Below are 27907 nucleotides of genomic sequence, written 5' to 3'. Positions count from 1 at the left end.
TGTGCATCTTTTCTTTGATTGATGTTTACATTAAAATTCTGTGTTCTTTTATGTGCCAGGTAGGGTGATGGTCAATATCAAAAGACTGAATGTTTGACCTCAAAAACTGTACCACTTCTCTATGGATAAAAGGTATAAATTCTCAGTGTTTAAAGAACTAATGTTAGTTAATGCCTATAGAAGTTCGGGGAAGTTTTCTAACTTAGGACTTTGCCTTGCGTCGAAAGCATAGAGTTCACCATGCAGTATATGTTCAATAGATGCCTAAACAGCCCAACTGCTGCTCAACTCGGGGAGGTAATACCTTGGGGGCCATTAGGAAATAATGGAGGATGTGTTGCTGGCCATAGTGTCTGGGCTGGGGGACAGTTATGCTTGCATTTACTGGGTGGGGATTAGGGATGCCAAATACTGAATATGTGAGAGAGTCTCAATACTGAAAAATTGTCTTGCTCAAAATGTCAATTATGGTGCTGCCCCTTGGTCTACCTCAACCAACATACACATGCTTTGAGACCCAGTGGAATGAATGCTCAAGAAATACTCTTTTACCTTGTAAAAAAAGTAAAAATTTATATTTCTTAATAAACATCGATATTGACTGACTGTGGCCTGTCACTCTGCCGCTATGGCTGACTTGCTGTAGTCCCTTCGGCATATCTGCATTACTGTCCTATCTTAGGATATTGAGTCGCTCATGAAGTTGCCTATCTCCTGGGAGATAGGCCATCAACTCCCACAGGAGGGACTGTGTCTTTCTCATCTTTATATCCCTATAGCCCAGCTGTTCACAGAATAGGTACTATATAAGCATGAGAGGAGTAAGGAAAATTAGTGGGATTTTACCATCTAGCATAGACATGTTTTGTAATGGAAACCTCAACACAGAACTTCTCTGTGCTTTCCAACTAGAATAATTGTGAAAGATAGCAAAACCTATGATGACTGTTAAGTTTGGAATTCATCCTTTTGCTCTAGGTATTCAGAAAGACATTGCTGCTTTGTCTAACATAAAATCCTTACTTGCATTTTTTTACTGCAGGATGTCTTTCGGCAGGTAGGTTCAGTAGGTTAACTGTTTTCAACATCTGTTTATGTTTTACTTTGCACTGAAATGCCTGAAAAGGATTGTTGTAGAGCGTAAAATCCATTTTGTCTTGTATACATTCCCTGATTATTTTCAGCTGTAGAGAGTCAATATTTTAGTTCTCTACTCATTTTGCTAATCTCTTTCAATTTTCAAAAGTCACAACATTTCCGTTGTTACAGGATCAGTGAGTCAGTTCTCTGGGATTCACACAAGTTCAGTGGCTTCATAGTTGCTACATAAAAAGTAGGCTTCACTTTAATTGACAGCATGTTAGGTTCCTCTGGATTTTGCCATAGCATCCTTAGAAATGTAGTAACTAATAATTAGGATGTGAAACATTCATTGAAACATTTTAATGCATAAATGTCAAATATTTAGTTTCCTGAGGCTGGGTAACACACCTCTCCCTTTTTTCCCCCTGTAGCCTCCATTGTTTCCAGTGAAATTTACTGAGAAGACCTTTAAGACTACAATATATGCAGAAAGACTTCTGATATTGTATCTGCCTTAAAAGGAATGTTTTATCAGTTCACTGATTTGTGACTGCCATAAAATGATAACAATGACATGTTTGATTTTGGGGGCAAAGTCATCTCAAAAAAGGACTCAGGGTCCCATTGATCTACCTGTCTAGATGGGGAGTTGCCTGCTGTTTCTTTCCAATATCATCTTCTGTAACTGTAATAGGAATATGACCCTCCCACCTTGCTCTGAAGAAAATGGGAGCTTACCTTTAAAATGTTCTATTGCCTCTGAAGGTACCTTCTTCCTTGAATAAAGATTATAACTTTCCTCCAGGGAGAGTGAATTGAACCAACTCCAAGTTATGTGTTTGAGAGAAATTGGGACTCCTAGAGCTTTCTGAACTCGAAAGAAACATGTCTTTTTTTTGCTTTTGCTTTACCAATTTCATCTTATTTCTGGGATATTTGTGGTTGGAACAAGACATTTATTTTTTATTCCTTATTTATAGATACAGAAATATGGTTAGGACAAGGTGATGACTTTATAAGGTCACCTAGATTTTTCAGTGTTGGAGACAATTTTGTGCACTTTGCCTCTGAAACACTCCAATCTTCTGTCTTATATTTCAGACATCAGCTGAACAATGGGACCCTCAAAACAGAAACACTGAAGTGATCTGCTGCCTGGGTATTGGATTATTATTATGTAGTCTCCTCGAAAGGGAAAATACTTTGCTGGTATTTAGTCTCTATATTGGACACCCATTCTGGGATGAGTAACTATTGGAAGAGGGCTATCTGCTGTTGTTTTTATGGAGAAAATGTTCAGAGGAGAAAATGAGGGCAGCGTTGGCTTGCAGAACCATGTGTGGGGTGTGAATTGAGTAATTTCATTTTGAGGGAACGCATGAGTTATTTGAACTCTGTATGCTTCAATTAAAAACCAGAAAATGGGATGAGAAGACTTACTGAAAACCAGATGCTAGTTCTTCATGTTTCTTGGAACATTAAAAACAAACATCACAACAAAAGACATTTGCGTTTGGCATACTTCACCAAGGGATGATTTCGGAGACATTTTGCTTATTGGTAGAATGGAAGCTTATATGAAGAATTGATGGATGCCTGATTTGAGAAGTATCTAAGTCACTGATTTCTTATTAAATCTACTTTTAAAATACATATAAGGAACACTCTTATTAGAGTTTATTGAGAACAGAGAGAGGGGAAGGCATCCAGTACTGGTGGATTTTCTTAAATAATGGGGTGACAATTGGCTTGTTTTTGCTCACCGGACAGAGAGTGGAAGTGGATTGAAGCCCCTTCTCTAAACAATTCAGGTCACGTTTTGGAGTGAGGGTTGTGCAGGACAGTGTTCCCAACCAAGTATCTAATAGCAAGTGGGGTCTGAGTGCTTGCATTTTTTTAGAGCTGTGAGCAGATTAACATGTGACATTGTAATATCCCCACAGAGCTTAGAGGGAGCCCCTAGGTCCTGCTCAGGTCACACTAGTCAGAGTGATCCTGTCTTCCTTGCAGGCAGTGCCCTGCATGCTGAGACAGCAGAGAGTGAATATATTTGGAGTTCATCGCTTTCCTACAAAGAGAACTAATGTGCTGATTTAGTCTCAGACCAATACATAGTGTTAGTTTTGAACGGATTTTTTTGTTACTTGTCTTTAACACTGTAAGCAAATCTTTTTTGGTAGGACAGATGGTCATTGATTTCTGCCATAATTTCACATACAGTCACATCCACTAAGATATGCTCTAATTTTGGCTTAATATTTTGATATTTTGACTTGGTCATATCATAAACTTCAAAGCAATAAATAGAATTTTATTCTATCTACTAGACTGACATATGAATTAGGGTAACTTTTGGGTAGTAATACTTGTGCACCTAAAATTCATATACTTTTTTGACTAACCATCCTGTATTAACTAAATCTGCATAATTTCTTAATTGTATTTAAGAATATAATCATTTTGATACTTAAGAAAATCCATAGTATAGGGTCACATTATGAAGGTAGAATTAACTTCACATGTCAAAGTACTATTAGCCAGAAACAGTTTATATATTCTTCAAGTTTGCCTGATCTTTGGTTGTAATTTACACAAATCTTATTTGAAATAAAAATATCAGTATGTCTCTATATTTGATGCTGTATCTTAAGAAGTACCAAGCTTATGTTTGTCCCTTCCTAGACAGTATCTGTGGGTGAATATTACCACTTCCAGAGCGATTGCAGGCCAAGAATGGCATGTATTTAGCATAACCTGGGATGGTCAGGGAATAGGGTTTTAGGAAATGATGATGATGTTGTTAATTACGTTTTTCATATATTAAAGAGGAGCTTGAACCTCCTTTCAGTTCCACTTTTTACTATCAAAAATGATGTTTTTACATTGCACTAAGCAGCATGACATCTACATCTTTGAAAACTGAAAATCAGGGCCAAGCCTTGCATCCTCAGAGCAAAATATTCTAGGCTGTAGAAATTGTAGAAGATGGCACATTGTCTGGAATTCCAACTCATTCTCTAACAATATTTTATGACTTTAATTCCTAATAATTGACTTTTTTTCTTACGATTTTCCCATTTCTCCAGATAGAGAATTAAAAGCTTCTGTAATTAAATATTTCAGGCAATGAAGGTTTATTAGATAATTAGATTAATGTTTTTAAGATGAATACAGGCCATTTTTAGAACATAGCTCTGGTCATCGTCCAGCGGGAGTGGGGCGGTAATCCTTCATTACGCCATTTTGGATCTGGGAGGAGGTGAGAAGCGCGGAGTCTCAGAAGAAGTCTATTCTTTACCCTCAGAGGGTGAGTTGGTGAAGGCTGTGAGACATGGTCCTCCCTAGGGCTTGGGGCATCTGGAGTCAGCTCTGCATGACTCAGTGGGTGAGAGCTTAGTCAGTTGTCACAGGGACAGAGATAGAGGGTGGGTATCATGTCCCAGGAAGCTCTGAAAGCCGTGGTCTAGAATTAAGACCGAATTAAAACCTGTGGACTCTCTAGTCTCCTAGTGGGTTTCAGACAAGGGAACTGAGTGACTGAGTATCACTTTGCATCCTGCTTTTTATATTGATTACCTTGAATTATTTTTATTAAATTACAAAGAGCCTCATCTGTAAACAGGTATGGTAATACCATCTACCTAATTGAGCTGTTTTGAGGATTATGAGCATTTTTATATGCAAAACATTGAGAAGAGTACCTGGCACAGGAAATGCTCATTAGGTTTTTTGCTACATTGTTATTTCAATTACCATTATGACTGTGGTGATTACTCATACATGGAACAGCATTCAATTCCAGACTCTTCTGACAATGGGTGTATTTAGATGAGTTTATTGATTCATTATTTAAATATTTTTATGTCGTGCCTACTACATTCCTCCTTAAGTACCGAGGCTATAATGGTGAGCAAACCCCAACATGGCCCCTGGCCTCATGGAGCTTACAGTGTGACTGGAATAACTAACATAATATAAAAATAATCACATATGTACATGTAAATTGCAACTGTGATGAAGATCAGAAAAGACCTAAACAAATCATGGGTGATGAGTTGAAGTATGAAGGGTGAGTTCTGAGGACTGTGGGCGGTTTGGTAGTTGGAGTTTGAGGGAGGCCATTCTAGGCAGAGAATGCTTGGGAGGAGCTGGGAAGGGAAAGGTGGCAGGAGCGCAGGGAGAGAAAGAGAAGCCATGACTGGTGTGCACTGAGCCTGGTACAGGTGGGGCTGACCTAGAAGGGTCTGCTGATATTGCTGTTCAAAGTGTGGTCCTCAGACCACCAGCATCAGCATCGCCTGTGACTGGTGAGGAATGCAGAATCCCAGGCTCCGCCTTGACCTACTGGATCAGACACTCCCTGTCTAATCCCCATGTACATTGTACTTTGAGAAGAGTTTTCTTCTATATCATGTGAAGGAAGTTGGTCTTTTTCTTTCAAGTCTCTGGAGGGCTTTAAGCAGATGATAGTGTGGAGATTGGAAGGGGACAACTGAGGATACGGGGAAACCTGGTAGGAAATTGCTGAAGTAGGTAGAGAACGTGGGATTTCTAATGGGGCTGTGAGATGACCTAGTTCAGTGTTTGCCTGCATTTTGACCAAACTTACTTTTTATTGCTTGCTCCCCATTTGAAAAAAAATCTAGCTACAACACAGTATTTATCAAGTTTTAATTGAAAATTGATGTTATAGTTTGCTAAGTTGTAATTTGTTTTCTTTCAATTTATCCTTACTCAAGATGTATAAAAGGCACTGAGCTTCTGATTAGCAGTAAATAATCCATTATGGCCTTACTGAGTTGCTGCTATTCTGGTCAAAAGCAAACACACATATCAGTTGCATTACTTAGCACAAAAGCCTTTTAATAGTTTTCATTCCCCTCCCACCAAGAGTGGGTATATAAAAAATTCACAACATTTCTTGGGAAATTTTTCTGACCTTTAATTGTGAATCATTTATTGATTTGAGATAGTGTATATTTATTCTGATCCTAGTACATACCAGGCACTGGTTAGTTGCCTAAGGGATAAAAATAATGTTCTGGGAAAATGATATAGTTATTTATTGAATGAATTAAACATGGATCTTTACCTCCTGAGATTACAGCTTAGTAATTTTAGTATGTACATACATGACCATGACCTAAAGTAGGAAGTGATAAATACCATAGTTCAGTTAAAATTGCTTTAGCTGCAAATGATGGGATATTCAGATAAACAGTGATTTAGCAAGAAAGAACTTATTCCATTCTTATGTAAATGTAGTCTAGAAAGTAAGCAGTTCAGAGTGGCAGGACTGCTTCCCAAATCCATCAAGTATCCAGGTTCCCTTTCGTACTGCTCTGCCATCCTCTGCATACAGCTTTTACCTCTGGGTCTTGGCTGGTTGCTTCAGATCCAGCTATTACACCCATATTCCATCCAACAGAAAAGAGGAACGACAATACCCCTCTCTTTGAGAACACTTTCTAGAACTCATATCTGCCACTTCTAGTTTCATTCCATGGTTAAGAACTCAGCCATATGGCTCCACATAGCTGAAAAAGAGTCTAGGAAAGCTGTTTTTCTTCTAAGTGGCTGTTAAATTTTGGCCCAACCAAAATTGAGAATTCTGTTTCTAAGATCAAAGGAAAGAATAGATGCTGCGGATCAATTAGTTTGCCACCTAGCAGAAATTCAGATTCTGAAGATAGAGATTACTTGCATCTGGGTGATCAAGAAGGGCTTTCTGAATGAGGTAACATGTGAGTTCTTTAAAAATTTGAACTTAGGTGGATGGATATGGGAGGAAGAAATAGTATTGAATCATGATTTCCAAACTGTGTGTTGAGGTACCTCAAGATACTGCAGTGACTCCAAGAGGATCTCCTGGTTATTTTCAGTTTTTGAGGGAAATACAATGATACTTGACATTTGTTGGTTACCAAATGAAATACTAGTTAGAGGTAGTTCACATTTCAACATTAGATTGTACTGTATTCCTTTTGATGCTGTCTTCATCAAGTTCCTGATGGTTGCTTTGTAAAGAGTTGTACCATGGAAAAATCCATGTAGAACAGGCAATGAGTGGTGAGGGCTTCTAATCTGATCCCGAGGTTTGAGGCGTGGTGTACTGTCCAGTAGATGCACACATCATATTATTGTAATTGTGGTTATTTAAGAATAACATGAAATTTTATTTCAATTTATGTGTAGTATTTTTTCAAATGGCTACTAAGTTTTTAAGATATAACACTTATAACATTGTTGGACTAAGCAACTTAAATGGAATTTTTAGGCATTTCTTTTGGCCTAGGGCCACTGAAAAAAACGAACTGGACACTGATGGTGCTGTGAACCAAGAATATCTGTGTATCTGTCATTTTAGGGAGTTAATAGAATTACAGGGCCACTTCTTTTCATGTTCTTAAATACAGGTGATGTTCAAAATATTTTGTTTGAAATAAAATCTACTACAGTTTACTTTTGCATCACTAAATTTTCTGACTTCAAAGCTCTCGTGCAAAGGAAATGTGAGTATGGAATTGTACTAAAAAAATCCTAGTAAAAGCTGATTTCATTAACTTTGCACATTTCTTATTGAAAAGGAAATATTTTTACCTTCTTATCAAGTACATTTTCTACTCCAAGTATTTTTGAATGATTCAGGAATAGGCTTTGTAGGCATATGTAATTAAAGAAGTAGTAGTTATTTGCATAATTATATACAATTTTTGTTTAGGTGATTTAATTCATTCATTGATTCAACAGGTATTCATCCACTGCTGACTCTGTTCAGGTTCTGTTCTAGATGCTGGTCAGCACTGATGAGGGAAGGGCAATATTCATCTCTAAAGAGAGAGTTACAACCGAATTAGTATTACTTATGCCCTGATAATGCTTTTTTCAGAAGCAAGAGTAATACTTACTACTTCTGTGATTGTATGAGTGTTTGTTGCTTTTTAGGGTTTACAATGCCCGATGCAGTACTGTTTCAGTTTGAATATCCCTGAAGTTTGTTTTCCTTTCTTCAGATAATGTAACATATATAGTTTTGATACATTTTTTTCTTCTTTTTGAAGATTATTTTTATCTTTGAACCTTTTGTGGAGCAACTGTGTATTTACAGCAGTTAGTCAGTTTTGTCTGCCAATGAAAACCTGTATGATTGTTTTCATTTTCACTAAGGGCCCTGATGAAGAGAAAATGTGATTTCCTTAAGAGAAGTTATATTTTTAATTTGGTTATCATATTAAATATATAGATTTTAAAATACCCAATCATGAAGATATATGTTGATACTGTATATCAGGAGTTGACAAACTTCTGTAAACAGTCAGATAGTAAATATTTTGGGCTTTGTGGGCCAAATGCTCTGTTACAACTACTCAGTGCTGCTTGTGTAGCAGGAAAGCAGTTTTGAACAGTGTGTAAATGATTGAACATGGCTGTATCCCAATAAAACTATGCCCAGAAATAGGCAGCGGGCTGGGTTTGGCCCACAGGCCATAGGTCACCCTTGCTCTACATATTTAAAATGTAGAATTTAACACGCAGAATGGTTCAACTAATTAAAAAAGTGTTCTTACACCACCCAACAATAAGTGTGAGGAGCAGGTGCGCACAGTTCCCAGCTGCTTATCCCCACTGACTAAGGGAGTTATGCAAGGAAGAAAGGCTGTTACCCCTAAGAAGGCACTTGGTTCCTTCTGGGCCAAACATCTGCTTTGGTTGTAACCTGGTTATTAGCAGCTATTTCCATCCCTAGGAATTCTCTGATGAACCTGCCTAGAGAGAGACTTAATGGCCCCAGTTAGGTATTTCTGGTTCATTGGCTGTCTGGTAAGTGCTGGCCCTGGCCTCCGGAGTGAAGCTTCCATCTGAGGGATTGACAGGCAGTGGTACCTCCTTGTTCACAGGCAGTTTCTGCCATTTGCAGCTGTGCAGCTATTCCCAGGAATGTTCCATGTGTAAATGAAGTCAAATGTTGCAGGAAGGTAGAATAGATAAAAACCAATGTACCTGAATATCAATTATGTTCTCCTTGACCTCTGAAATCTTAATAAAATGGACTTGGTCACCTGAGCACACCTGTGGAAGTCCAAAGCCTTTCCCAAATCTCTGCCAATCCAATGAGTACATGGTTCTCATCAGCTCTGGTTCCAGGCTCTATATCTCCTGAATTAGCTCAGTTTGGGGGACCTTTTTTCATGTTGCCTTTTCTCATTACCCAGTAATACCCAGCCTCTTTCTCGCTCTGGCTATAGTGTGGAGAACAAATTAGGGAGTGCAAGAGTGGATCTAGGGAAACGTTTCAGGGGAGACATGATGGTAGCTTTTGCTAGATTGTAAAATCTATGAGGCTGGAGATTTTGGCTTTGTAGGATGTATCCCAAATGCCCAACCAGTGCCTGACACATGGTAAGTGCTTATCTTTTCCTATGATAAGGAATCCTGGGAGAATACCAGCTATGGGGATGAAGATTATTTATTTGGTTTCAGACATGTTGGATTTGAAGTAATTTTGCAACATCCATTGAGGAGATGTCAAACGGCCAGTTGGGTACCAAGGTCTGGAGCTCAAAGGAAAGGTCTGTGCTTGCTATTTAAAGGTGTAGGTCACATGTGTAGGGCTGACAATTGGTGCTCTCTGTGTGGGTACCATTGCCTAGAAAGTAAATACGTGGAAAGAGCTTACAGAAAGAAGGAGTGAGCAGGGAAGCAGGAGGAAGAGAAGTCGAAGGAAGTAAGTGCTTGAAGACAGCAGCGGGAGGTTGATCTCTAGTAACACCGAGATGTCACTGCAATGGTGACTGGAAAATGCTTTTTGGATATAGCAGCATGGAGGGCATTGGTGACCATTGCAAAAGTTGCTTTGGTGCCGTGACAGAAATGGGTACCAAACTGTAGGGGCCACAGGAGTAAACAGTCAGTGAGGAAATTTGGACAGTAAATATTAACAACTCTTAGAGCGTTCTGGGTGAGAAAGGAAGAGAGATAGAACAGTGGGAGAAATGGGATATAGGTTTGAGGATGGCTAAAAATATAACCAAGAGAGGCCTAAATGTGGGAAAAGCTGATGCCAATGACATAGGCACGAGGGAGAAGGAAGGAGAGAGAGAGGGGAGGAGGGAGGGAGGGGGAGAGAGAGAGAGATCGGATGTATGATTAAATGGAGAATTAATATGTACAATACCTGAGAAGGGGTAAGGAAAGGGAGTAACAAAGTGGAAGGATTAGTCTTACATAGGAAGAGTCTTAAATAGCTTCTCCAGTGTGACAGGAGAGAAGGATGTATAAATGAGCAGGTATGTACGTTTAGATTTAGGTAGGTGAGGCAATTTCCATTTGATGGTTTCATTCTGTCTGTAAAGTGGGAATTGGGGTCTGTCCTCCTCTGAGAGTTTGGACAGAAAAGTGGGCAGGGGTAGAGTGAGAAAATGGAGAAGGCACATATCAGCAATCAAGGAGTCCTGTTGGGTGACTTTCCAGCCACATTCACCTGTCCAGGTATAGACATGCAGAAGGTTGTTGGATCCATCTGGTGTTGGCTTTTACATGATGAGTGAGAAGAAAATCTAGAGGGGATGAAGGGGTTCAGGACATTAGCAAGAGTATCATTGAAATAATGGTCCAAAGATTCTGAAGAAGACATATAGGGAAATGATACAAGGAGAGGGTTGGTAGACTGGGAGAAGGTAGGGATCAATGGGCAGGAGGTCCCCAAAGAGTCAGAGAATGGCTGCCCTGAGAATAGTTGAATCAGCTGGGAGGCAAGCATGGTAGAGTTAAGAGTGTAGAAGACAGGAAGGTAAGGCTCCCAGGGGAACCAAGCTGACTCAAGAAAATACCCTAGTTAGGTAGATTATATCCATATGTGTTACATATACCAACATGACAGCTTTTAAACTAAATGTAGTTCCTAATATATAAGAAGGTGAGCTTTTGCCAACAGAATACTAAAGCATAAGAGCTACGTATTTGAAATGTGTGCAGGTCAGTCATGCATCGTTTGCTGCCTGTGCCATGGGATCCCGCACTGGCACTCCACTTTCAGGTTCCCATGTGGGGAGGGTGGGTTCGGGAAGAAGGTGCCATCTGGAGAGAGTGTGGCTGAGTCCACTGAAATGCAGCTTAGGAATTGTTCTGGCAGTTTATGTCATCTGGCTATTCACTCAAAGTCTGAGAGCTGCATTATTTTCAGCGGACCCTCAAAAGTCCTCTGATTCATGCAGCATTTTCAGCCATAGTCCCAAGTGGCCTTGAGTGCAAGACAAAAGTCATGCACTTGAGACAAGTACTGACATTTCTTCTAAGTATTTCTTTCTTTCCTCTCCTTGATAGAGACAAACACTTTCTTAGTTACTGGATAAAATGTTTGCACTAATTGTGAATCGGTTTCTGGAAGTTTAGAACTTGCTGATTATACTTAAATGAGATATTACAGTGAGTCTCTAGCACTTTCTCTACTGAGTCATCACTTATGAATTCTAATGGGCTGTATTTGGCTATAGGATTCCATGTAGCACTGAGGCCATTGTGAATTTGCCACCCAAGAAAAATGATCCCTGTAACACTGCTGTGACCACCTTAACAAAGAAACCTTTTCTACTATTGTGGGTCCTAAGAAAGTTCATAACTCCTTACTTCTTCAGATGTATTTACCGCCCTTTTGAAGCATAACAGGGTTTTTCAGGGGTACTTTTCTCACAGTTATGTCTAGTTCAAGTGCTGGTTTTCCACAATGTCTTACTTCATCCTCCAGCAAGAAATCTTTTTCCTGTTTTTTGAATTTCTATGGTACTGCAGCTATATCTCAGATGCTTATCATTTGCTACTTTGAACTATATTTACATAATTTATGCACAGCTCTCCTATAAGACTGTGAGCCTTTGAGGGGTAGTTGGTCTGAAATCATTATTATATCCGTCACTAATTATAATTTGAATAAATGAAATAAATACATCAGTTCTGCTGCTGTCTCTGTTGGTCTAAATGGCTGCGTTCCCACACCTGCTTTTTATAGGTAAATATCCTCTCCAACCTGAAAGGGCACCACCCACCCAGTGCTGGTGCTGTAATCAATGGGCTGTTGCAGAGCTTATATTATACTGTGTCAGTGTGTTGCTTCCCAAACTCAGGAGCTTCCCAGACGACATCTGAAACTGACCTCACACATGGAAGGTAATGAGAAACTGAAGAAAGAGGCAGAGCATTCCAGATTGGTTGGCGGCAGATTTAATAAGACACACAAGGCTTATCTTAGGCTACTACAAGGCCAGTAGATTTGTGCACCCACCCACCAGAATTTTAAAGGTTTACAGAGAGGTCTTATCTAGGCTCAGCCATGTGTATCATCTCTATGGTCTTCACAACACATTGCTGAGTCCTTGAAAATGGCTCTGGCTATGGGAATGGTGGGAAGAACATACATTCCCATGACAGGGGAGAGAGTAAGGATCCTCTGACTGTGCTGGTCCAGGTCAAGGGTCATCTGGTGATCACACCCTTTTGATGACCTACTCCAACACAGTGCTATGTCCTCTTACAGATCAAATTGTGAATTAACTCTAAAGAAGCTCACGTTGGTTAGTGATTAAACCAGGTGCAGAGGGAATGAATCAGTAAAGACATTAAAGAAATCAAGCCATTCTCATGCTCATGTCATATCTTTCAAATGTCTCTCATGGAGAATTCTTAAAATTATAGTATGTTATATCACAGTGCATGGAGTGAACACTGTAATTTGTGTTAGTGAACAGAACTGATTCTGATGTAAAAGGAATAAAACAGAAATGGAGTATCACATATGCCTTGTAATTCAGAAGAACCCCTCTATCAGGTTGCCTTTTTATCCATGGGAAATTATCAAGGACTGATTATGTGTAAGTGCCTGACTGTTATGTTTGAATAACCTCCTTCTTGATTATGGTAAGGCTCTATCTCAAAAGTCATTGGTTTTTCATAATTATATGTATTTGGGGGGAGAACCAACAAAACTGGTGATGCATGACATGGGGAAGATGAAGACATGAGGAGTCTCAAGTCTCTGGGCTATTGGGAGAGTGGAGCTTCTGTTAGTGCAAATATAGAAATCAGAGGAAGAACTAGTTTGAAGGTAGGAATACATAAGGAGATTAAATTGATTTTGGATGTGTTGAGAAGAAATGCTGCTAAGCACTAGACATTGAAAATAAATGATATAACTTGAATGTAAGTTCAGGACTCAGGAGAGATTCAGGAGACAGTTACATAGAGGTTGTAGTTCAAGCTCTGAAACTGTCAGAGGAGAAAATGTAAGGAGAGTCAGAAATCCAAGAGACAACTGTGAGAAACTTCTTCATTAATGGGATCAGAAGAGTTGCTCATGGTGAGTGACCCAAATCACTTTAAATTCCATCTCAGAGTGCTGTTGAAAAAGTCACTGCCCTCAGCCAGCCATTTGCAGTGAGTGAATTTCCAGACATCGTTTTTGGCAAGAGATAGGACTAAACAAAATTTGAAGATTTGAAGATAAGCACTTTGCACTGTCACTGTTGCATGCTGGCAACCTCTTACAAATTGATGGGCTGCAGGGGCAGTGTGGACAGCTGAGGCTCCTGAGAGATTGTCATTGTTTAACTGGTCAATGCCTCTTTTTCTTTGTTCAGCTTATCACTAATATCTATTCAGTAATGTTTAAACTTGCTAAATTATTAATTAATTGCTGAAAACTTGCTAAATTATTAATTAATGGCTGAACACTTATTTTGTCCTAATTCATGCAGATTTGGGTTAGGACTAATGAGACAAACAGCAGTGAAGTCTAGGTAATGTTCTGCCTACACTTACTCACCAATATTTTATCACTGTACTAGGCAGTCTTTGCTCATAGCATTGAGCCACGATGAGTTCTTACCATGGTAACTCATAGCCCTTTTGGAATAATACCAAATTGGCAAATATGTTAAGAAAAGTCAAGATGGAATATCATTAAAAGTGCATGTACTTCTGAAAAATATTTCAGAAATAGATGATTTGCTCTGCCCTGAGTGTGGCTTTACACTTATTTGTTCATTTATTAGTGGGATTCGATGATTAACCTCATTTCATGCCCTAAGGTACACGTAGGAAAAAATCTCTTAGAAATCCTGCTGCTCTGAATTGACAACTGTACTCTAAAATTTCATACCATTATTGAATTACTTTGCAATATTAAAACTGTGTTTCATTTTCTTCTTTTAGGTCTTGGAAGCTGATGGTGATAACATGGAAGATGGTTGCTCGCAGAAGCTGGCAACTGCTAATATTCTTCGTTTCTTATTACTGGTCCTAATTCCATGTATCTGTGCCTTCATTGTCCTGCTGGTGATCCTGCTTTCCTTTGTTGGTGAGTGATGTCATTATTAAAGAAAGATGAAGTAAAAATTAAATTAGTATGATTTATAAGAGTGAATTTTATTTAGTTATTATTTAACCTGAGGTGTCAACTCAGTGAAGGTTTATCTGTTGACTATCTTATGCAAACCCTCAGTTTCAGCCACTGTAACCACTCTACTAGTTATTATAATTAATATTAATGGATTTATTAATTCAAAGCATTAAAGGAGTGATTAGTAGGTACAGGACTTTAAAAGTCCCTGAGAACTAAAGGATGGTTAAATTAGACCTTCTTGCTTAGGAACTCACAGTTGAGAAGAGATGATTATTGTACAAGACAACACATATTGATAATAGAGATAATAAAAGATACTTTGGGGAAGTCAAAGAAGGCTTCATGGGACACTGATATGTTAACCTTTGGAACACTTCATAGAAATTCAAGTGAGAAGGCAGTACATGGGTCTGTCAGAGAAAATAGCATGTGTAAAAGTATAACCCCATGAAAGATGGAGATGGACTTAGAAAATTGGGTGAAATTTTGGTAGTGGCAGAAAGCACAGTTATATTGTTGAAGTCCAAATGATACAGGAACTTGCCTGTTGTCCCTTAAGGGAACTGGGCTTTAGTACCTCGTCATTGGTTTTCAAGCTCTATTCCATGAAATTAAGGTTCTGAGGTATCTCAAGGATTACAGAAATTTTTATTTTGACTTTCTATTTGAAAAAATAGATCTTAAACACACACTCAAACTAAGTATTACATACCAATTTTTATCCAAGTGGAGACCAGCAACCAAGTAATTTGTGCTGGCAGAATTACATGTTTGGATCTTGCTATCTCTCTTTAAATAAACAATATCCTAAGTATAAAAGGTGAGCTGTTGGGGAAAAAAAAACCCAAAACATTACCTTTGGTAGCTACCTGTTGCTATGAATCAGGGTTGTTTTGACCATGTGCAAATAAAACAACTAACAAGATAATGCAATTGAGAATTTTTTTATTGTACCAAACTATCTATTATTTTTTCATTGATTGGTTTTTAGTAAGTTGTACATTTACAACGTATGAAGTGAATTAATCCCAATAAAGTATAGCTTGTATTTATATGTAGATATTTGGATCTTCTATGACATTTATTTGAAGATAATATTTGTTGCAAAATGCTGAAAAACCACTTCTAGTGGTTTACCATTGGATGATCTTCCTAAGTAGGGAGTAATCTGGTCATATTTGCATTTGCAAAAGACAATAGACCTGTACACTGCAGAGGATTGGAGGCAGAAAGAAATGAAAGCTAGAGATCAGTTTGAGGCGCCAGCTATGCTCTAAGTAAAAGATGATAAGGGGTTGAATTAAGGTATTTGGTGCATTAAAATGAACAGAAATCAAGACTGATTGGGTTTTGGTGTGAGGGAGAAGAGTCAAAGTTCACTGCCAGAAATCTGGCTTGGGCAAGCAGCTTGATTTGGTGCCCTCTGTTAATGTAAGAGGTAAAGGTGGATGAGTGGGATGCAGATAGATGGATAGCAGGGTGGAAGTTCAGTTTGGATGTGTTAGATTAGAGATACTTGTGGGAAAACCAAACACAGTGGAATCATGGCTTAAGTGCATTTTATCTTGAGCAAATTCAACAGTGCAGGCTGGGGCTAGAAATGAATGGAGGAATATAAGAACTCTAAGAAGTTGCCTTCTTAAGGGAATTTCAAGGGAAATTGTGACTATACAGTTGACCCTTGAACAACATGGATTTGAACTGCATGGGTTCACTTATACATGGATTTTTTTCAATAAATATATTGGAAATTTTTTTGGAGATTGGTGGCAATTTGAAAAATCGTTTTCTTTTCTCTAGCTTACTTTGTTGTAAGAATGCAGTCTATAATACTGTGTTAATTGACTGCTTATGTTATCAGTAAAGCTTCCAGTCAACAGTAGGCTATTACTAGTTAAGTTTTTGGGGAGTCAGAAGTTATACTCGGGTTTTAAATGCACGGAGGGGTTGCCATCTTTAACCCCGCTGTTGTTCAATGTCAGCTATATATGATATTTGGCTTATAGGCTGACTTGGGAATTCAACTCTTATCCCACTGTTGTTGGTCTGAAGTTAGAAGTGTCCAGGAGAGGAGCCGAGAAGGGAGTCTTGCCTGCAGTTATGAAGGTAGGAGTCTCAGTGGTAGCTGAAGCAACAAGAGAAGGTGAACTGTGAAGAGGAAGTGTATGGACTAAAAGCTGAGGTCAAAGCCCTGGAGGATGTAGTGCTTAAGGGGAAGACAAAGAAAGAGGAGGAAGCCAGAGATACAGGAAGAATGGCCAGGCAAGAAGGAAAGGAACTCAGAAATGCTGGGTTTCATGGAAGCCTAGAAAGCAGAGACATGTCAGAGGTCAGAGGGTGAAGAGTAAAAGGAAGACAGAAGAGGCGCATCTGCCAGGAACGATGCAGGTTTCTTATTGGGGTTTTAGTTGCCCTGCCCCACATGCCATCAGCTCTGGCTGCTCTCAGGCTGAAGATCGGGCAATAGGCTCAGACTTAGCTGGACCATTCTCTTCTTCCAAGACTCAACTCCCCTCCAGAGCAGGTCTGCTTTGATTCCTTTCCAATGCCTTCAGGTAGTTGTGTTTTGGTGTTTTGTCAAGAGTTGGTAGTTCTTACCTCTTGGGCTGGTCTGTGTGGTAGAAGCTCCCTCAGTGAGACCACAGTCACTTCAAAAAGTCTTAATTCTTGTCCTGTGTTCAATGACTTGCACACACTGAAGGGTATTTCCTTTCACTCTCAGTAGATTGCTAGTGTAGGTTTAAAACACACTTTTAAGTACTTCAGTGATAAGAGGCCTTTGAGCAAAGGATGTATGCTCTTGAAGGATGTTTTTATTGGGTTATTTATTAAATTTTTATTTTTTTACAGCTATATCGAAGTATAATTGACATACCATACAATTCACCCATTTAAAATGTATAATTCAATAATTTTTAGTGTATTCACAGATGAATACAACCATCACCACAGTCAGTTCTGGAGCACTTTCGTCAACTCAAGGAGAAACTCTATACCCTTTAGTGATCTGCTACCCTCACTACCTTTCCATTTCCCTCCTGCCCCAGCCCTAAGCAACCACTGATTACTTTCTGTGTCTAGAGAATTCCCTATTCTGGACATTTCAAATGACCATATGTGGTTTTTGTGACTGACTTCTTTCACTTAGTGTAGTATTTTCAAAGTTTATCCATGTTGTTACATGTATCAGTACTTCATTCCTTCTTATGGCCAAATATTCCATTATATGGATTTACTGCATTTTTAATCCTTTTATCAATTGATGTACATTTTAGTTGTTTCCATCTTGTGACTATTATGAATAATGTTGCTCTGAACGTTCACGTAAAAGTTTTTGTGTGGACATATGCATTCATTTCTCTTGGGTTTGTACCTGGGAGTAGAATTTTTTTTATCACTTATGTACACCTAGGAAGTGTACTATTTGTAACTGCTTCTAAGTGCTATTATGGCTTATATGTAGATAACCTTTGCAAAGTGGGGTTTCCTGGGTATTTTCTTTACAAGCATTCTTTTCATAGGTTTTCCACCAGATAATTTGATATAAATATATTAAGTGATATCTGCCCAAATATTCCTTGTTTCATAACTCAGATGTTTGTTGTAATGCACAGTAAAAACATTTTATGTTTTTGTTTTTAAAAAACTCTTTACATTTGCTTAGTTTTAAAAATGTTTGGTTTGGGTTTATAGCTTCATGCTCTTTCAAAGTTTTATAGTTATTTCTGGGTCCAGAAGGGTTGCTAAGGAATCCTGGAAGGCCAGTTTTGTATCAGTAACACCAGCTTGAGTTTCAAAAGACAAGGAGATAATAGTGAGAAGGTTATTGATTGGGAAAAGATAATAAAAGCCTTATGCTAACAAACACAGATGCATGATGTGCCTCTAATTTTGTCTGTTTGGGCTCCTCTCATGAATGAAGTCAAGATGGTAAATAGATTTCTGAAGATAAGAAAGTTGGATTTTGAATAATTATTTTGGCAGCAGGCTTTAGAAGAGAGCGGTGATGAATTGTTTCTCTCCTCAACCCCCTAAACTGATGTGGGAGCTAAGGTTTAGTTTAGCTGAGTTTAGTTTACTATTTCTAAAGTTGACAGATAATCTGAGCTGTCCCTGTGGTTCCTGAGATTTGGACTTTAAAAGAAAGACTCAGGTTTTTGAAAGAAATTGAAGAGTGAGAAAGGTACAATATTACACCCAATTTTTTATTTCTCTAATTACAGTCAAAACCTGAAGGGCTATGTGACATAAAAGAATGAATTTATAAGTTGACACCAGGAGACCCAGGTTGAGTGTCTTACTCCTCCGTTTGCTAGATGTGTGAATTTTGGTCAATGACATGGGGAATATAATTCTTATTCATTTCACAGAATTGTTATGGAAGTCAAATGACATAATGTTTGTGAAAGTGTTTTTATAAAGTCCATTATGAAAGTAAAGAATTGCTTTTTGCTTATGAACATTATTTTTGATATCACATTTTAACAAATAGTTTTATTATACACAAAATTAACTAAAAATGTGCTTGTCCCATTTTAACTCTATTCACTAGAACTAAAACCATAATCTATAACCTCATAACCCTACAACCATGCCATTGCTACAGTATATTTGAATTGTCATTACAGTTGCTAGGAGGTAATAAATTTGACTGACTGTTGGATTTGCCACATGATGACCAAGTTCCCATAGGTAACTCCTATGCAGAAGACAGCTTGTGATGGGGGACCGAACCTGGTCCAAGTTGAGGGAAGCCTTCCCTGACAGAGTGATACTTTAAACATAACTTTCACAGTGAGAATGTTGGAGGGGGTAGTGACATGTTTGATCTGATCCAGGCATTGAAACTGTGCCTTTGGTAGCTGTGTGGAAAGAGGGCTGAAGTGGATACAGTATACGGCAGGGAGAAAAAATGGGCAGGTACTGCAGGAATCCTATAAATATGGTGCTTTGGGGTACAGTCTGCTCTGATTTTCCCAAACTATTGTTCATCTCAGTTTAATTTCAGCAAAGTTATGGACCAGAAAAAAAGTCATTAGAATGCTCTGAGCTTTTTCTTTTCAGGTTGTTGAACACCTGGCTTCAAAGGCTCTTCCGAGTCATCCACACCTAAAATCAATTTCTTCTGTTTTAGCCATGAGCTGATGAAGAATGGCCTCAGGTGACCTTCCTCATTTTAATACTATGAAGGATCTATGTGCAGCTAATTTTTAATTTTTGTTGTGCAGTGAAGAAGGAAGAAATCTTACAATGGTAGAGAGTATAGAAAATATGGTAAACAGTCCATTTTTCTTACACTCAAAGAAATATTCCCTAAAAAAGCAACATTCCTCTTCAAAATGCTATAGATGAGCTAGAGATCATTGAACTTATAGTTTTTTTCTTAGCAAATTTCTTAGCAGCTTGTGGCTTTTTCAAGAATTTGGAATAAAAAGAATCTTAGCTTCCTAACTTTTAATGCTGTATTTTGAATATCATTTTAAAGTGGAAAATTTCTGTGCTCTCTTCAACAGCACATCTACTAAAATTGGAATGATACAGAGAAGATTAACATGGCCCAATTCATGAAGTGCTCCAAAATTATAAATAAACAAAGAAATAAATAAAATTGAAAACATCCCAGATCTTCCTTACACTGAAAATTTAAGATTCTCTGTGATGTTTTATGACCTGACTCCACATTACTTATTTAAATGTCCAAATTCCTTTAATGACTCTGACCTTCTGGCACAGAATCATCAACATAGTGTTCTTAAACTTGAGAATCGTTTTTCCTTAACTATTCAGGCTTGAGGTTATACTTAATGTCTAAAGCTTTTTGAAATGTTCCCTGGGCGAGCAGCACCACCGTTATAACCTCAGGAGCTTCTGTGAAATGCAGGCTCTGAATCTCAGCCTTCTCCAGACCTGCTGAATTTGCAGTGTCCCACTATCCCCAGGTGATTCTCTGCTGCCTCCTGTCCTCAACCCACCACAGTCTGGTCTTCACCTCTTTCTCTTCTTTTCATACGACTAAATCTGTTCTTACCAAGGCCACTATTGTCTTTGTATCCAGTGTGCAGCATTTGAAACCAATATGTGTTTGAACAAGACTTTAAAATGAAGAACTATGCTTTCTCCTTGTGCTTATTCACTGTGATTCAGAAGGAGCCTTTTTATCATGAATCGGTGCCAGCAACCCTCTTCCACTGAGGTGTGACACCTAGACGTGATCTTCCTCAGTCTTGACTGCCTCTTTTGTCTCAAAATGCTCTTCTGCTTTGCCTGCATATTACTACTTCTGATTTTTTTCTATTTTTGGCTGCTCTTTCTCTGTGTCTTTAAGCTCCTCTTTCTTTACCTATCCATTAAGTGTTAGGGTATCTGTCTTAAGCTCTTTTCTCACTTTACACTCATACTTCTCATGGTTATGTCATCCATCTCCATTACTTCCTTCATCATTTGTGTATCAAGTGTTTATTGGGGCCTACACTGGTGCCAAACTTCCTGCTGGGTGCATAAGATGCAGACATACATAATATGCCTTCCTACCTTCCAGGAGACAGATAAGGGAGCAGACAATTCTACTTGAGTCTCTAGGTGATATAAGCAGTATGTACTCTGGGAACACAAAAAGATGCAAATTTGTGGGGAAGTCTGGCAAGGTATTCTAGAGGAAATGTTTAGATTGCTCCAGACTAGACATTTTTTTCTCTTGAATATTTTACAGGCATTTTTTTACTCAATGTGTTTATAACAGTAACAATAGCAAAAGTAAGCTCCTACAAATTCTATTTTTCATTCTCTATTATCTCTGTGTCAGTCAGGATAGGCTGTGCTGTACTGTGTAACAAAAATAATCTCCAAATACTTGTGGTTAAAACAACAGAGGTCAATTTCTCACTCACGTTAAATGTCCTTTGCAAGATGGCAGGGGATTATGTTTATTGAGGTTATTCAGGGACTAAATTGATGAACCAGCCATCATCTCGAACCTTTGTGGTTATTGTGCCAGAGAGAAAGAAAAAAAGCATTGTAGGATGTATTTTTTTTTAAGTGTATAATATAGTATTATTAACTATAATCACCATGTTGTAATTAGATCCCCAGAACTTATTCATCGTATTACTGGAAGTTTGTACCCTTTGCCCAACATCAAAGATGTCAAGAGACAGAGAATGAGGCCAGAGAATGTAATGTAAGCATGAGTCCTAGTAGAATGGAAGAGAATTGAAATTATTTGATGAGTGGATTAATGACTACCAAGTCTATTTCAGGTGGAAATATGTTGTTTATACAGTAATTTTAAATGAAAACCTTGAAGGACCTCTGACTTTCTCTTATGTTGATACAGTTTTGCCTCTGAAAACTCCCCCAAATGTTATCTTTGTCCTCACTGCTTTTGCCTTGGGTCAGGCCTTACTCTTCTCTCACTTGGTCTATTGCAGTAACCTTTTAACTGTGTTCTAAACTTGACTCCTTTCAATCATCATCCTGCTGCCAGAGTGATCATTTTAACATTCCAACCTAATTAAGACCTTCAAAAGTTCTCCATCACAATAAGATCAATTCCACACCTATAACAGGAACTACCTTTCACAGTCTGACTTGTACTCCCTCTCTAGCCTTTTCTCTTGCCAGTCCCTTGTATGCTAAACATGTTCAATGACTTGATGCTAGGCTTTTACATCTCTTTCCCCCATTGCTGTCTAGAGTGTTCTCCATGCCTTCTTTCCCACAGATGTTTTGCTCAAGCCTAGAAAATCCCTAATCATCTTCTAAGTTTCACATTGAGGATTTTTATCTCCTAAGAAACTTTCCCAGACTTTCTTAAATGGAATGACAGCTACTTCTCTACTTTCTGTCACTAGATTGTACTCTGTATATTATTCTCCAAGCACTAATAGCATGCATTGTTTGTATGTTTAGACTACATGCCCATTTCCCTCAACTAATCTATAAACATCTTGATGATAAGAACCACTTACTAAATTTTGTGTTGTCAGCATAGAGTAAATACAATGTTTCTGGCACATAGAAAATGCCAAGTAAATGTGCTACCACATGGCTAGAGATGTAAAGATAAGGAATTAATTTTATATTACATTGTAGGAAGATAAATTTTTTTACATGAATATGATGGTATATTTTTAACTTGTGTATCTTGTCCAAAGTGAGGAGCATGTGTGGGTGTGTATGTATGTGTATGTGTATGTGTTTCTGTTGGGTCCCAGCTCAATCCTTGGGTAAGTTAAATACCTCTTATAAGCTCCAGTTTCTTCCTCTCTGAAACTCCACAAAGAAGAGTTAATTATAGCATCTGTTTCATAGGATCGTTGGAAGGCTAACTCAGTAAATGCCTGTAGAGAGGATACTTAGCAAGATGCCTGTGTATCAGTCTCCTCTTGCTGCTGTAACAAATTATCATCTACTTGGCAGCTTCAAACAACACAAATATATTACCTTAGAGTATTAGGGGTTAAAAGTCCAAAACAGGTCTCAGTGGGCTAAAATTAAGGTGTTAGCAAAAGTGTTCCTTCTGGAAGCTCTGGGGAACAATCTGTTTCCTGTCTTTTCCAGCTTCCAGAGGCTTTCTGCATTCCTTGGCTTGTGGCCCCTTTCCATCTTCAAAATGAGCAATGGACCACTGAGTCTTTCTCATACTGCATGGTTGTAACACACACTTTCTCACCTCCATCTTCCACTTACAAGGACCCTGTGACTATCCTGAGCTCACCTGAATAATCCAGGATAATTTCTTCTCCATCTCAGATTCTTTAATGTACTCACATCTGCAACATTCTTTTTGCCATATAGAGTATATAGGGTATCATATCCACTGGTTCTGGGACTTAGGATGTGGACCTCCCTAGGGGAGCATTATTTTGCCTTCCACAGTGCTCAATCCACTCATTGTAAGTGATGAGTAAAGCTTGGCTATTATTATTGGAATTATAGATTATTAAACACCATTAAATAGAGCTATGTTAAAGAGCTGAAATACTTTTGAGCCATACAACCTGGATACAGTGTGGCCTTCTAGTAATAACTTAGCACTAAAGAGTCACAGTTCTTTCACTCCAAAAATGAGTTAAGTGATTCACTTTTGAAAATTTCCTTAGCCATTTTGTTATGCTGGGATGCACTTACAGTAAAAGGAAATTGGTATTTATTTTAAATTACCTTTGTAGCCCTAAGGAAGACAATTTTACCATCATTACTATCATCATGCAGAATGACTAACAGTTATTGAGAATATACTATGTGCCAGGAACTGTTCTAAGTGTTTATATGTGTATTGACTAATTTGATCCTAACTGCCAGCCCCATGAGGGAAGGTACTTTTATTTTTCTTATTTTATGGCAGTTGAGAGTTTGCCCAAAGTTTTAGGGCTAATAAGTGCCAGACATGGGATTTAAACACAAGTGGCTAGTCTGTAGAACCTGTACTTTTAACCACAGCACTATAAAAATAAGAATGTGGAAGTGGATGAGGCAACTCTTGAAGAATGAATACTCTACTTTGGGTTAATAACTCAACATTTTTATAGCTCATCATGGTGTACTCTGAGAGTAGTTAGTCTTACTGAGTTCTAATTTTCGTGCTTTTTGAAAAATGCATAATAGATGACTAACTATGAGTTGAGGGTTGGTCAGTATCCAAAGATGCTTGAAAACAAATCAGCTAGTCAGTTTAGGCTTTTAAAGACAGGTCCCTTAGGTTTGTTGTCCTTCTCTCTCAAAAATATACTTAGGCACATTAGCATCAGAAACTATTATATGCCATGTATTACCTTTCTCTCTATTCTGCCAACTTATTTTGATATGTAGAGTTTGAGCAAGGAATCTGCCTTTTTTTTTTTTAGGAAGTTGTTATCTATGTCAGTGTTTCCAAGAAAGTCAGTGTTTCAAAAGACTTAAACAGATATTGTTAACATTTTTGCTACTGTGGTTAGGTGAAAAAGATAAAGGAAATATTATTAATAGGGCTAATTATTACAAACAAAATGTTAACAACTGTCAAAATATTTTATACTGTAAGCAACTACTCTTAAATACTCAGGGATGTAACAGAGTAACAGGCATTTGCTTAAATGTTGACAGAGTTGGATGTTAACTCATTGGGTTATCATGATAAGTACGTCAACTTTATGGGCCTTGAATGAAATACATTCATTACAGCCACATTCATGAAATACCATGTTATATGAAAAATCTCTTTATGCCAAAAGAAGTAAAGAGCAACTAACTAATGGGTGAAAATAAAATTTTATCTAATTGATTAGTAAATTTTTCTGTATGAATGCATTTTATATAGGCTTACATACTGTATATGGAATACATATATGTATAATAATATGTAGCAACACATATAGTAGTCAAGCCCATCACATTTATTTGGCTCTCAAAATTCTAAATCATTTTGAAAATCAAAAACAATTAAATGAAAGCTTTCATCTCACCTACTGCATTTGATGTTTACTCATAATCACACAGTTTCGACAGGGTGCTACCTGCTTCACATGGTCATGATTTAGCTTTTATACTCCAGTGTTTTATTTAGAATCCTTTGGCAGATGAAACTGTTGACCTTAGTTAGCCAGAAAACAGCTGCTTTTCTATTTTGATATGTAGTTAATGTTTTCCAAGTGTCAAGCACATGTAGAGAAATTTTTTCCATAGACTGATAGTAAACATTTTATTTATATTTCTTTTATTTTTAATGGTCCATGGATGTTTTGGAAAAGTGAGAGCCAAATAGAGCATTCACTGAAGTGTTTTTAGAAAAAAAATCTCCCTTGGCTATTTCTATAATGGATCAATATCACATTCATTTATTTTAGTGATATATTCAACCAGAGTACTATATTCTGGAAACAGTCTGTTGCCTGTTTTGATTAAGTTAAAAATACATGACCTCTTGCAAAGTTTTCAAGTGTCTGCCTAAAGCCCAAGCTGGTGATTCCTAATAATCTAGGTTTGACTCTGTTTTGCCAGTGAATGAATATCTTGAGTGAGCAGTTGATTATCTTAGTTTAATGACCTATTTCTTATAATTATTTTTAATAGCTTCTGGTTAAAGATAATTTCTTACCTTAGTCTTGCTGTGGTTAGTTTTACTTTTTTTGAGTTTCTGTGATAAAAGTCTTGGTAAATATATGATCCCTATTATTTTTATTTATCTCTCATGAGCAGTTCACTAAAATTTTAGTGGAAGACTTGGAGGAATGTGAGGCTGCAGCTAGGCAGGCATCACTGTCCTTTGGTGGCAGGTGTAGTGACTGGCGAGCATGTGTTCTGAGTAGTGAGTAGCATGAAATGACGGGGGAAATCAAGAAACGGAGAAAGCAGCAGGGACATACTGAAACATTCACTGCATTTGTTTATAGTTTAGTCCCAGGTGAGGCGGAATTGCCCTAAACTCTTTGGGTGCTGGGAAACCTAGATAGGAGATTCAGTTTCTCAACCTTAAGTCTTGAGAGAGCAACAGTTTCTTCACGGGTTATGTCATTTGTGGCAGAAGAGAAACTGGCTGTCCCCGTGAGGTGGGTGGGGTTGCCAGCCGTCATCTCTCTCAGCGTTGGCTTGGACAGACTGAGACTTGAGAAAGCAACTCCAGAGTTTTTTTAATATTTTCAAGAGAATACCTCTGGTAATGTTTTAAAATATCTCTTTCTTGGTCTTTCAGGAACATTAAAGAAAGCCTATTTTAAATCAAATGGGAGTGAACCTTTGGTCACTGATGGTGAAGTCCAAGTGCCTGATGTTAATCTCACAAGTGCAGTTTGTAACGAGAGCGCTGTGGCCTCTGCTGTACCTCCCAACCAACACATTCCAGCCTGGACCACGGATACTTCTCTCCCAGGGGACCAAAATCACAGGGATGCAGGTAAGTCTGAAGTTGCTGAGAGTGTGTGACTCGAATGTCCGTGGAACCCACAGGTAGATTTTTAAGTGTAGCAACTGCTGCTTTTAATTCACAGACACTTACTGGTCACTCAGGCAAAGCTCCACTCTCTCATCCAACAAGCCTCGCTGAGTGCCCTGTTCCTAAACATGAAAAGCCATCAGCTCACCCACCCAGATAAGGACATGAGTGAGAAATGTATCAATGTCATTCAACATTTCTGAGGCATAAAAATGTATGCCGCTTGCATATAATAAATGGTATTGATTTTGTGGTTGTTCACCTCTGTAAGTTTGTGCTTCTTTTTTGAAGTCTTGTTACCTATTTTGAGATGGTTACCTAAGTAGGCTAAATTATGTATTTCGTTATTGGGGTCTCATGGGAAGGATCCTAATTCTGTAACAGAATGCCAAATGACTTAATGGGAGCTATCCCCTCGATTTGCTTTTGAGGTGTCTGTATGTTCTTTTTTCCTTTCTTACTTCATTTCCCTCTTTTATGGGATGAGCAATTTATCTTACATGTTGGGGACTGACAAATAATCATGCCTGGAGAATAATGGCATGTGTGCTTGAGGACGAACGGAGGGATTTGTCAGTTATTCCAGAAAAAGAGCTGGGAGAGAGAGAGAAGGAAGAGTGTGGAGATGGGGCCAGTTAGCTGGTGGCAGATGATATGCTTTGTAATGTGACTCTACCCCTCAACAACCTTCAGATTTTTTTGTCAAGTTCCTAAGCTTCTAGAACGCCAGTGGGAGTGGATTTGTGTGGAAAATGCTGAAGAGCTTTGGCACTGATCCCATCAGCACTGATAAAATGTCAGGTCGCGGTCACTCTAAGAAAACTTCCTCTGCAGTTTTCTTGTTTATTTTGTATTTCCTAAAACAAGATTATATGATTGAAAATTGTCTGAAGCCCATCTACCCATGATCATTTTTGTGTTTGTTCCTCCTCCTTTCATAAAAAACCCACCAAAGCAAATCACCTCTCAGGTCTTGGATGGAATGTTTATTTTCATGCTGAGCCAGAAGAGAAGGAAGGATCACGCGGACTCTCGGCTGTCACACGATATGCCTGCCAGGGTCTAGAAAGCAGGGCTGAGGCACTGGATTCCATTGTTTCCCCAGCATCTACAGCACCAACTGTTTTTTATGCTTGGTGTTCACCAGAGACTCATGCAGATTCACATTCATTACCCAACAGTAGTAAAACTTAAATTATGCTAATGAAAATTAACATTTCTCATGAGTTTACTTGTGAGGTTTTAATATTTTGGTCATGTCTTAGGCACATCATTATATAAGGACATTGTTTTCCATCAGAAGTGCAGAAGTAATTTAAGCAAAAACTCAGTCCAGTTAATGTACTTGTAATTACAGCAATTATTAATTTATTTTACTAAGTGGATTTATCTGTATTTTGAAAGTTCTGTCATATGTTAAGTAGAGATGGCAAACACATACCCTGAAGAGTAAAGAAACATATGGTGCTTCTTGCTTAGTCTGGAAGTTTGATGGAAGTCTGTTTGGCTCATTTTTTTCTTCC

The 27907-nt window shown here is 38.2% G+C and overlaps 1 protein-coding gene and 1 pseudogene across 7 annotated transcripts in view; both read left to right on the top strand.

Annotated features, from left to right (window-relative positions):
- Positions 1–27907, top strand: part of CORIN (corin, serine peptidase) — a 226403-nt gene that overhangs the window by 16528 nt on the left and 181968 nt on the right. For 5 of the 7 annotated variants that reach the window (XM_036892587.2, XM_036892592.2, XM_036892586.2 and 2 more), the window contains exons 2-3: positions 14287–14431; positions 26145–26345. In XM_036892587.2, the coding sequence (XP_036748482.2) occupies positions 14287–14431; positions 26145–26345 (346 nt within the window). Of the gene's footprint in view, positions 1–2174; positions 2243–12088; positions 12247–14286; positions 14432–26144; positions 26346–27907 lie in introns of those variants that run through there. The other 2 variants (XM_057502194.1, XM_036892588.2) reach the window with 2 other exon arrangements.
- On the top strand, positions 19974–20060 carry LOC118916074 (U6 spliceosomal RNA; annotated as a pseudogene).

This window comes from Manis pentadactyla, chromosome 5 (genome assembly GCF_030020395.1).
Source record: "Manis pentadactyla isolate mManPen7 chromosome 5, mManPen7.hap1, whole genome shotgun sequence".
Taxonomy (NCBI): domain Eukaryota; kingdom Metazoa; phylum Chordata; class Mammalia; order Pholidota; family Manidae; genus Manis; species Manis pentadactyla.
Note: the sequence above shows the minus strand (reverse complement) of the source record. Positions and strands in the feature narration are given on the sequence as shown.